At 33.8% G+C, this 9,873-nt stretch overlaps 1 protein-coding gene and 1 pseudogene across 9 annotated transcripts in view; one reads left to right on the top strand and one right to left on the bottom strand.

Moving 5' to 3' along the window:
- Positions 1-9,873, top strand: part of LOC309666366 (reactive oxygen species modulator 1 pseudogene) — a 263,646-nt pseudogene that overhangs the window by 177,209 nt on the left and 76,564 nt on the right. The gene's annotated exons all lie outside the window — the stretch shown is intronic.
- TRMT1L (tRNA methyltransferase 1L) overlaps positions 1-9,873 on the bottom strand; it is a 36,308-nt gene that overhangs the window by 16,335 nt on the left and 10,100 nt on the right. For 7 of the 8 annotated variants that reach the window (XM_082473026.1, XM_082473027.1, XM_082473030.1 and 4 more), the window contains 6 exons: positions 8,731-8,860; positions 7,151-7,274; positions 6,585-6,664; positions 1,786-2,035; positions 1,173-1,385; positions 49-239 (listed from right to left, as the gene is read on the bottom strand). In XM_082473026.1, coding sequence (XP_082329152.1) covers positions 49-239; positions 1,173-1,385; positions 1,786-2,035; positions 6,585-6,664; positions 7,151-7,274; positions 8,731-8,860 — 988 coding nt within the window. The remainder of the gene's footprint in view (positions 1-48; positions 240-1,172; positions 1,386-1,785; positions 2,036-6,584; positions 6,665-7,150; positions 7,275-8,730; positions 8,861-9,873) is intronic. The other variant, XM_082473033.1, reaches the window with a different exon arrangement.

Raw genomic sequence — 9,873 nt, 5'->3', positions numbered from 1 at the left:
TATACATAAATTAAACAGGATATACAGTCAAAAGAAACTTGAATTTACCTTCTACCATATTACCATCCTTCTGAAAAATTCTCTCTTCACACCACTGACAATGGATTAGGTACTGAATCTTCTTGGCTGTTTCATCTGCAGAAGTAGGCCCCCTCAAAACTCTCACAACAACCAATACAAAATGTTCCAGAGCCACTGCAAACAGTACTTCTATGCCTTTGTTACATCGGGCTGCAGCTCTGGAAAAATTTTTTAAAGTTATTTTGGGAGCTTATCATTTTCCTTTGTTTGGCATTATACTGACAATACTAACTTGGACACTAAACTATGGATGGGTTATGGGAAAATAAGGAAAATTCAATTCTTAGTAGCAGTGATTTTAAAAGATCATTACTATAACTTCTACACAAATTGAAACACAGGATATATAGGATGCTTGGCAGGATTTTAGTAACTACACATTTTCCCTTATGATATCTTCTCAATATTCTCTGGTTTTCAGTGTCACTTTGTTTCTTGTCATCACAACCATCTTTCTTTATTTTTATCTACTTTTTTCTATAAAAGCTTCCTCTAAACAATATATGTTTATTGAGTACTAACTACATGCAGGAACTGAACAGTCAGTGAAAAATGAATAAGCAAAGTCCTTGCCATTATTACTTTTATATACTTTTGGATTAAATTCTACTTGATACACCATTTATGTACTTAGTTTTCCCTCTAAAGTTCTAAACTAACTTAAACTTTGTATGTATTGATTTGAATCAAGTTTATAAGCCATCATTTTTTTAAACTACATAAATAAAAGATGAAATGGACATTAAAAAATGATTGTTTCTAAATCTAAAAACAGTCTTTGCTTTCCCTTTTCATGGTTCTGTCCCCTACATTGTTGAAATAAACTGATTTGAAATTAACTTTCAATATTTTCTTTCTTACTACTTTAATTATTTTAATAACATTTTAAATTGAAGAGTAAACTATTTTAGGCACAAGCTTTTAAATCACATTCTAACATAACATAAAATTACCAAACAAATCAAGATGACATATATGGAATACGGAATTTGTATTTCATGCATATTTTGAGGAATGAAATAAACACTTCTTGTAATATTATTTCTTTTTATCATATACCCAGACAAGGTACACTGTTGGCCATTTGGTACCTTGCCACTGCAGCTACAACAATTCTGGCTGCTAGCTCCTTGTAATATTCAGTTCGGACAATGTTACAGCCGTAGTGACGCCGGGCAACATGTTGTGCCTTGGCATATAAAGAACTGATATCTGTAGAAGTCACTGACACTATGCCAAGGTTTCTTATATTTCTGAATGCAGAATCAAGATAGTTCACAGATGTTCCAAAAGGGTCTAGGTGTCTAAAATCAGAAAGAATATAGACTTATTTAAAATCATACTAGTATCCAAAATAATACCACTGTAATTATTTCTAATGACAAAATTCCATGGATTCAAAAGGACTTCATAAATCTATTTTAAATACATAATTATGTTTTTCAAGTAAGCAATAAAACGATCATATGATATGTTAGACATGTAAAAATAAATCAGGCTTAGAGGAAATTGTCATGCCCAGGCATTTTATTTCAAATGCTAGAAAATGTTCTTACTGCATTCCTTAGGCCAATGCCAAAAAACTGTATTAATTTAAATAAACAAACAGTGACAAACTATGTTAATTTTTAACGGCCCCCTCCCTACCCCGCCTCCCGCCAAATCCAAGTCAGTTTAGAAAGTGACACAATTTTTTTCACTTACATGAAATCAAAAGATCTCAAATGCATCAGTACATTGGCATCCATTTTGGTCACCTTAATATTACCAAAGTTTTCCTCTCCTTCTTCAGGAATATCATCACTCTCTTCCTTTTCCTTACTGTCCACCACCACTTTCAATTTGTTTAAATGGCAGTTCTCCTGAATCAACGTCACAGAGTTTTCATTCAAATCATTAATTGTAACCTTGACTGCATTTCCAAGGTGTTTTGCCCATTGTAATCCCATTATCCCTTGGGAGAAATTGGAGGAAAAATGAGTTTTTAAATTGTAATAAAGAAAAAAAGTAGTATAATAATAATAAAGAATATAATTTTATAAATAACAAAAACAATTCTTTCAAAATCTTAATACTTTCATAAGTAATTCTTATTCTACTTTCTCACTAAAATGCCTCTGAAGAAAATTTACCACAAGAAAATGTGTCTGACAGATTTCCATTAATAGTTTGTAAAACACTTTTCTATAATCCACGTTCAAATAAAATATCCACGTATGTTGTTTATTTGGGCTTTGGTAGGATTTTTTTTTTCTTTCTTTTTACAATGGAATACTTTTTGAAACAAAATCTTACAGAGAAACTCAATATACAATATGAGTAAGAGTGCAGTTACTCTACTTGAAGGGAAGATGGGTAGTTGGAACTCCTCCTGCTGAAGTTTACCCTAATGCACCAAAACATGAAAACAACTTTCCTGGATCAGTGCTTTTCAAATACTGCACAATAGCATCATTGTGAATGAAAAAGAACAACTTTGTACGTGTAAGCAAATGACCAAGAGGAATTGAAACCAAGAGGGCCCTTCTCACAGGCTTTCTATTCCTATTGGACTTGAGTCATAAGGGACATTCACTACACAGTGGGAGATGGTGACACAAGCCTAGCCAGTATGGAGTAGAAAAACCCCTATTTACGGGAAGTATTAACCATCTTCTCCCTACGTGTGCTTCATAAATGTAAAAAGTTAGCATTTACTATGTGCCGTGGTCTTTACATATATTTTCCTATTCTTATAACAAGCTTGTGAAGTAAGTTCTAATATTCACATTTTATATTTATTTATTTATTTGGTTGCATTGGGTCTTAGTTGTGGCAGGCGGGCTCCTTAGTTGCGGCTCACCAGCTTCTTAGTTGTGGCACTTAGGCTCCTTAGTTGCAGCAGGCAGGCTCCTTAGTTGCGGCTCACTGGCTCCTTAGTTGTGGCATGCGAACTCTTAGTTGCATCATGCATGTGGGATCTAGTTCCTGGACAAGGGATCAAACCTGGGCCCCCTTCATTGGGAGCGCGGAGTCTTAACCACTGCGCCACCAGGGGAGTCCCTATCCACGTTTTAGAGATGGGGAAACACACAAAATGACTGCTATGAGCTTGATTTAAGTTTACCAAGGCACATTAAAAAGAAAAGGCTGAGAAGATCTTACTTAAATGATAGTTTTAGTGATTTCAGGTTAGAAAAAAGAGTAGTTCATTGCATCATTATTTACAATAGCCAAGACACGGACACAATCTAACTGTCCACAGATGGATGAATGAATAAAGAATATGTGGTATATATATATATACCCAGTGGAATACCATTCAGCCATAAAACAGAAGGCAATCCTGCCATTTCAGACAACATGGATGGACCCTGAAGGCAGTATGCTAAGTGAAATAAATCAGAAAGACAAATACTGTATGATCTAACTTATATGTGGAATCTAAAAAAACCAAACTCACAGAAATGGAGATCGGATTTGTGGCTGCCAGTGGTGGAGACTGGAAGGGTGGGAGAACTGGGTGGATATGGTCAAAGGGTACAGACTTGCAGTTATAAGATAAATATGTTCTGGGGATATAATGTATAGCAGGGTGATTACAGTTAATGATACTGTACTGTTTATTGGAAAGTGACTAAGAAAGCAGAACATAAAAGTTCTCATAAAAATGGAAAAAAAAATCTGTAACTATGTGAGGTGATGGATGTTAATTTTTTTTGGTGATCATTTTACAATATATACATAGAGCTAATCATTATGTTATATATCTAAAACTTATACAATGTTATATGTTGATTATATCTCAATAAAACTGGAGGGAAAAAAATGACTCCACTATCAAGAAACATATATAGTACCCAGTCTAGGATAGACATTTAATAAATTTTATTGCATGTAAAAAGAGAGAGAGAGGAAAAAAAGAGAGAGAGAGAAGTTGTGTCAGGGAAAATGCTGGGAAATAAATCTGGAAAAGTAGGTTGGGTCAGATTATAGAGGATATTAAATTTCAATCTGAGAAGCTGAACTCTATTTAGGCAATAAAGATGCATGATTTTTTTGACTGAGAAGTAACATTACCAATTCAGTGTTTCAGAGGAAGGGCTGTTTGCAGTAGCATACAAGACAGACTGGGTGGGAGAGACATCATTGCCAAAAATCATTACATTGGTGGATATGGAATGGAAAAGGAGTATGAGTCATAATACAAAAGAAAAATTAGAACAGATCTGGTGGTTGAGTGTATGTGGGGACAGTGGCAGGAAAAGGAGTAAAAATTGATTCAAATTTAAAATCCGACTGGTGGGACTTCCCTGGTGGTCCAGTGGTAAAGAATCCACCTTCCAATGCAGGGGACGTGGGTTCGATCCCTGGTGGGGGAACTAATATCCCACATGCCGTGGGGCAACTAAGCCCGCGCGACACAACTACTGAGCTCACCCGCCTCAACTAGAGAGCCTGCGTGCCGCAAACTACAGAGCCTATGTGCTCTGGAGCCCACGCCACGACTAGAGAAGAGAAAACCCGCATGTCACAACTATAGAGAAGCCTGCGTGCCACTACGAAGAGCCCGTGCGCCACAACGAGTGCCACAACAAAAGATCCCACATGCCGCAATGAATACGCTGCATGCCGCAACAAAGACCCAACCCAGCCAAATAAACAAACAAATATTAAAAAAAAAAAAATCCAACTGGCTCAGAGGATGTGATCAGCTTAAAATCACTACTTCATCACTTTTACCATATTTACAGAGACATTACTAATGATGATGATGATGGTAGTAGAAGTAGTAATAATACAATAATGATGATACTGAATAATTTTATAACATTTGCTATATACCAGACACTGTTCCGATTTCTTTACATGTATTAATTTACCTAATTGCACATTATTTTATGGTGGGTACCCTCCTTTAGATAGATGAGGAAACTGAAGCATAAATTTCCTGTGGTTAGACAGCTGCCATGTTATAAAGCTGGGATTTGAATGCAGCCAGTTTGATTCCACAGTCCATGTTTTTAACCACTAGTTCTCCCTGAGGAGAGGAACTTAAGTAGAGCCAAGTCATGCTTTCATCCTATTGGTACAAACGTCCCAAGAATACACTCCTATAACCTTTAAGAAGTAAGACGTGGATTAGGTACAAGTGGCTTCTTAGAAATTTTCTACTTTTTCCATTATCTTTTCTCTACTGTTAAGTCCTTTTGGGAAAATGTCTCAATCTTTAAAATTTCACCTTACCCCACTGCCTAATGAGTAAGCAATATTTACTGCATCACAAAAAAGAGACAACCAAACACCAACTGATAACTGATCACAGTAAATGTGTATTCTTGCAAAAAAAAAAAAAAAGCCTATCTGAATGTGCTCAAACCTGAAGATCCAACTACCAATTTACAGAAATATGAGAGCCAGAGGAATCATGTGATGGTTCATCTTATGTGACCCATGGTGATGCAATCAGCAAGACTCTAGACTGTGGGAAACTACAGGGCAAATGACCTGTTACATCAACAAATAATTATCACCCATACACACAAAATGATGGAAGGCAATATAGATTAAAAAGAGACTTAAGAGACATACTAAGCAACTGAAATATACTCTTTGGATTCTGGTTTGAATTTTAAAAAATTATGAAATAATTAGGCATATCTAAACATTTGATGATATTAAAGAATTATTCTTAATTTTTTAGGTGTGATATGGTATATGGGTTTTAATTTTAAAAAGTCCTTGTCCTTTACATATCCCATTGAAATATTTACAGATGAAATGATCTGTGATTTGTTTCAAAATAATGGGGATATAGAATGGGGGAATGAGGTATGAGGGAAAGTGCATGGGAATACATATGCAAGACTGGGTATGAATTGGTAATTTCTGAAGTGAGTGATGGATATAAAGGGATTCATTTATTATATGCTCTACTTTTGTATATATTTGAAAAATTTCCACAATAAAAAAATTTACCTTGGATTTTTTTTTTATATCAAAATATTTTGCTACAGATGACATCCATATAAATTTCCTAAGAAAAGATACTGTACTGGAAGGTGGGCAAAAGGTACAAATTTCCAATTATAAGATAAATAAGTACTAGGGATGAAATGTACAACATGATGACTACGTATAGGTAACACTGGTATATAGGAACGTTAAGAGGGTAAATCCTAAGAGTTCTCATCACAAGGAGAAATTTTTTTCTTCTTTCTTTTCTTCTTATGGTATTGTATCTACATGAGATGATGATGGATGTTAGCTGAACCTATTGTGGTAATCATTTCACAGTGTATGTAAAGCAAATCATCATGCTGTACACCTCAAACGTGTACACCTGTACAGTGATGTATGCCAATTATTTCTCAATAAAACTGGGAAAAAAATCTCTTTAGGTTCACATGATATAAACAAACCCTTAGTTTTCAAAGTGGCTAAACAACAAGAAAAAAAAAGGGAAAGAAAAGATACTGTACAGATCTGATAAAGTGGGGTTCCAAAAAGGCTTCACTACTTACCAGTAGCTCCAAAGGCATCTAGACATTCCAAAGGTTTTCGTTCCTTAGCCAAAGCAGCCAGTGTACAGAATATTAGCTGCCTAGAAGAAAGTATAACAATCAAACAATTTTACGGCACCATGGTTTCATCATTGTAGATTTTATTTTAAGAATAGTGAGAAATGGGGCTCCTATTTACTATGCAAACTATTTTGGAAAGAGACCTAATATTCCTTACTTAACAGTACAAGAACTAAAAATCTGTGAAATTAAACTACAAATCGAATTGGGTTTTATTAACAAGTATTCACTATGAATAATGATTTTATAAATAAAACTTGCCCACAAACTTGCCCAACATGTTCATTTAATTATATAAAGTTAGACCTATTTTACTCTCTGAGAAAGAAACTGGTTTGGTAGAAGAATAAAAGAGAGAAAACAATCATTCTGAGAAAATGCTAAAATAAATGATTTTCAATCTATACCTAGTTTTAAGTTTAGATATATTAGAACAAAAAGATTAAGAAAAGGTACATCTGTAATTATCTGAAACATCCCATAACCCTGTTTTCAATTTATCTTACCGATTTAGTTTCATTTTGGGATTAAAATAGGAATCTGTTTTCTGAGGTACAGAATAGTTGGGACAAACTTGTACATCTGTGTCTGCCTCTTTCAAAATTTCCTTAGGTGGTTTGGCAGCAGAAGCTAAAATTACAAAAAAAAAAAAGATTTCCAGTGAAATACAAAATAATTCTAAATATCAAAAACAATATACATTAAAAAAATAACCTTCCTTTATAATATTTCATGTTAATGAAATCAGTTGAGTAGATGCCAAAAAAATCCCCCCAAACTGACCTACCTAGCACTGTCTCTGGAAAAGAGTAGTACTCAGTTAAGTATTTGGTGATTTAAAGTTTGTCAGCTTAAAATCTTAACTGTCTAGCACATCAATGTATCTGTATACCTAGTTAAGAATGATCAACCTAAGATAGCACAAAATCCTAAAATACCTTTATTACTCATCAAACACTACATTGTGTTTACATAGGTTGGTTTGCTAAATATATTTTATTGTGGTTTAAACATTAGAAAATTAACCTCTCTGTGTAGTTACATTCCATTAGCCGGCATGGATGACTAAGAGTCACTATATTTCCTGAATGTGCTTGACTTCAGAACACTTCCTCATAATTATGATTTTAAATCACAAATTATATTCAAACAGCTATAAGCTAATGTAAAAAAATTATTCTACATTTAATGTACATTAGAATCATTTAGCTATAAACCCAAATGAAACAGTGATGTGTTTGTGTGAATATATTTTAAATATTTAAGAAAGGAGACATATGTAATATGTGTGGGGGAAATATAATTGAGATTCTCTATGTTTGGATTTCTTGATAACATTACTACCAGAATGTTAACTAAATGGGAACCATATTTCCCTTTCTACAATGCCAAATAAAAGTAATCTTTCCTAGTGTTGTGTTATATATCTTTCTATACTCAACAAAGTGTCAAGTCACATATCTCACAAGATCAGCCTTTCTCAAACCAGGTTCTGTGAGCAAATTAAGCCCTTCAAATAATTATTTCAGTGACTTTTTTTTTCAATTCTTAAAGGGAAGGTCCAGAGTACCATTCTAGATGTATACGAGAGAAGTTAATTCATTACATATAATGGATGCCTTAGGGCAGGAGGGCTTAATTCTTAATTCTTGAGAAGGAACTGTCTCAGTATTAACAAGCTACTAATAACTTGATATCACTCAGGATAATAAAGAGTCTTTATATATCACTCTACCTCCTTTTTCCAGTGTTTTTCAATAATAAGTATAACACAGTTATTGGTACAGGAGCCGTCATTCGTAATAAAATTCTATAGTCTTTCATTAAGATACCTATATTTACTTGAACATCAGTTACTTTTTTCTACCCATATTTAATATCTATCCCAGATATTAAATATATCTGTTAAATTGAGAACAGTTGAATATTGTTGGGAGTCTCACAGAAACAAAACAAAATCAGACAGATTAGTTGTTAACTAAATGGTTAAGTCACTGTATTTTGTCTGCTTGATATCTGAAAAGAATAATTAGACCATTGTTTAAGAATTTACTTGTTAACATGTTAATGAGATTGCTCAACTTACCAGCAATATACGTGGATTTAGTCTCTCCTTTATTCACATGGCGCCTAACATGTCCTAGCATATCCGTCCTTCTGGTGATTGTTGCTGAACAAATAATACAATGATAATGGGCTCCCATTTTACTGGATATCTATCAAACAGAGTATTTAATTTAAATACATAAATAAGTTACTAAGACAATGAAATAAAAGTTTATTTAATGTTGTAAATTTATGTATGTTAGTGTATTTAGGGTTTAACATATAGAAGATAGTATTCATTTTGCCATGTGACTTTGAAAGGATTTTTTACTTCCTTACCTATATTTACATATGCTTTTTAATCTTACTTTACAATAGGCCACAAGTTTAATTTCTTAGTTTTATCCATTCATTCTCATCAGCAAATAACTGTACTCTATCTTCTATAAGCAGCACTTAACAAACGGTATGACACTAGCAGCAATGTGCTGGTAGATGTATAGCAACTGGCTCTCCAGGAAAATAAAGCCCTGATTTGTAGTGTCTGCAGCTGTCTGTGGTTTATGTACTCTACCATGGCCGATGTCAAGCTACAACTGTGACATCTGAAGCTACCAATGTGACATCACTGAACGTGAATTTGGGAAGAGATGTGCAATATCATACCAGAGAACACTGCCACCGTGCAGATATAGAATACATAAATAACGTTAAGAGCACAGGTAAAAGTAAAATGTAGTAAAATAAATGGGAAGTAGTGAGTTGTGAGTATTCATTACCTTTGTTTTTAATATAATTTATTTACTTTTAAGTTTATATAATTTAATTTTTGATGATGGCCACATTTAACAACGAGCTTTCAAGATTTCTGGAAAATTGAGCTAGTTCTAGCACACTACTAAATGTTAGAGAAAGAATAAAAAGTCTATTTTTCCAAGTAAAAATTCTAACTTTATAGTTCCTTATTTAGCTAAGAACAAAAACACCACTCCAACAGCTCTTTCCTGCTTTTGATGCCTTTTTACTCTTATGTCCTATTTACTCGGGGTCATAGAGCAAGGAGAGAATAGTCAAGAACATTGCACAAGGTTCCTTATGGCATTGTGGTTATCATATTCAAAATATCTTAGATAGGGTTAATGGACTAAGCATTATCCTAACTACTTAAGAAATGTTTGTTTTT

This window comes from Balaenoptera physalus (genome assembly GCF_965194825.1).
Source record: "Balaenoptera physalus genome assembly, chromosome: 1".
In the NCBI taxonomy this organism is placed as follows: Eukaryota; Metazoa; Chordata; class Mammalia; order Artiodactyla; family Balaenopteridae; genus Balaenoptera; species Balaenoptera physalus.
This window is presented reverse-complemented; position numbering and strand designations above follow the sequence as displayed.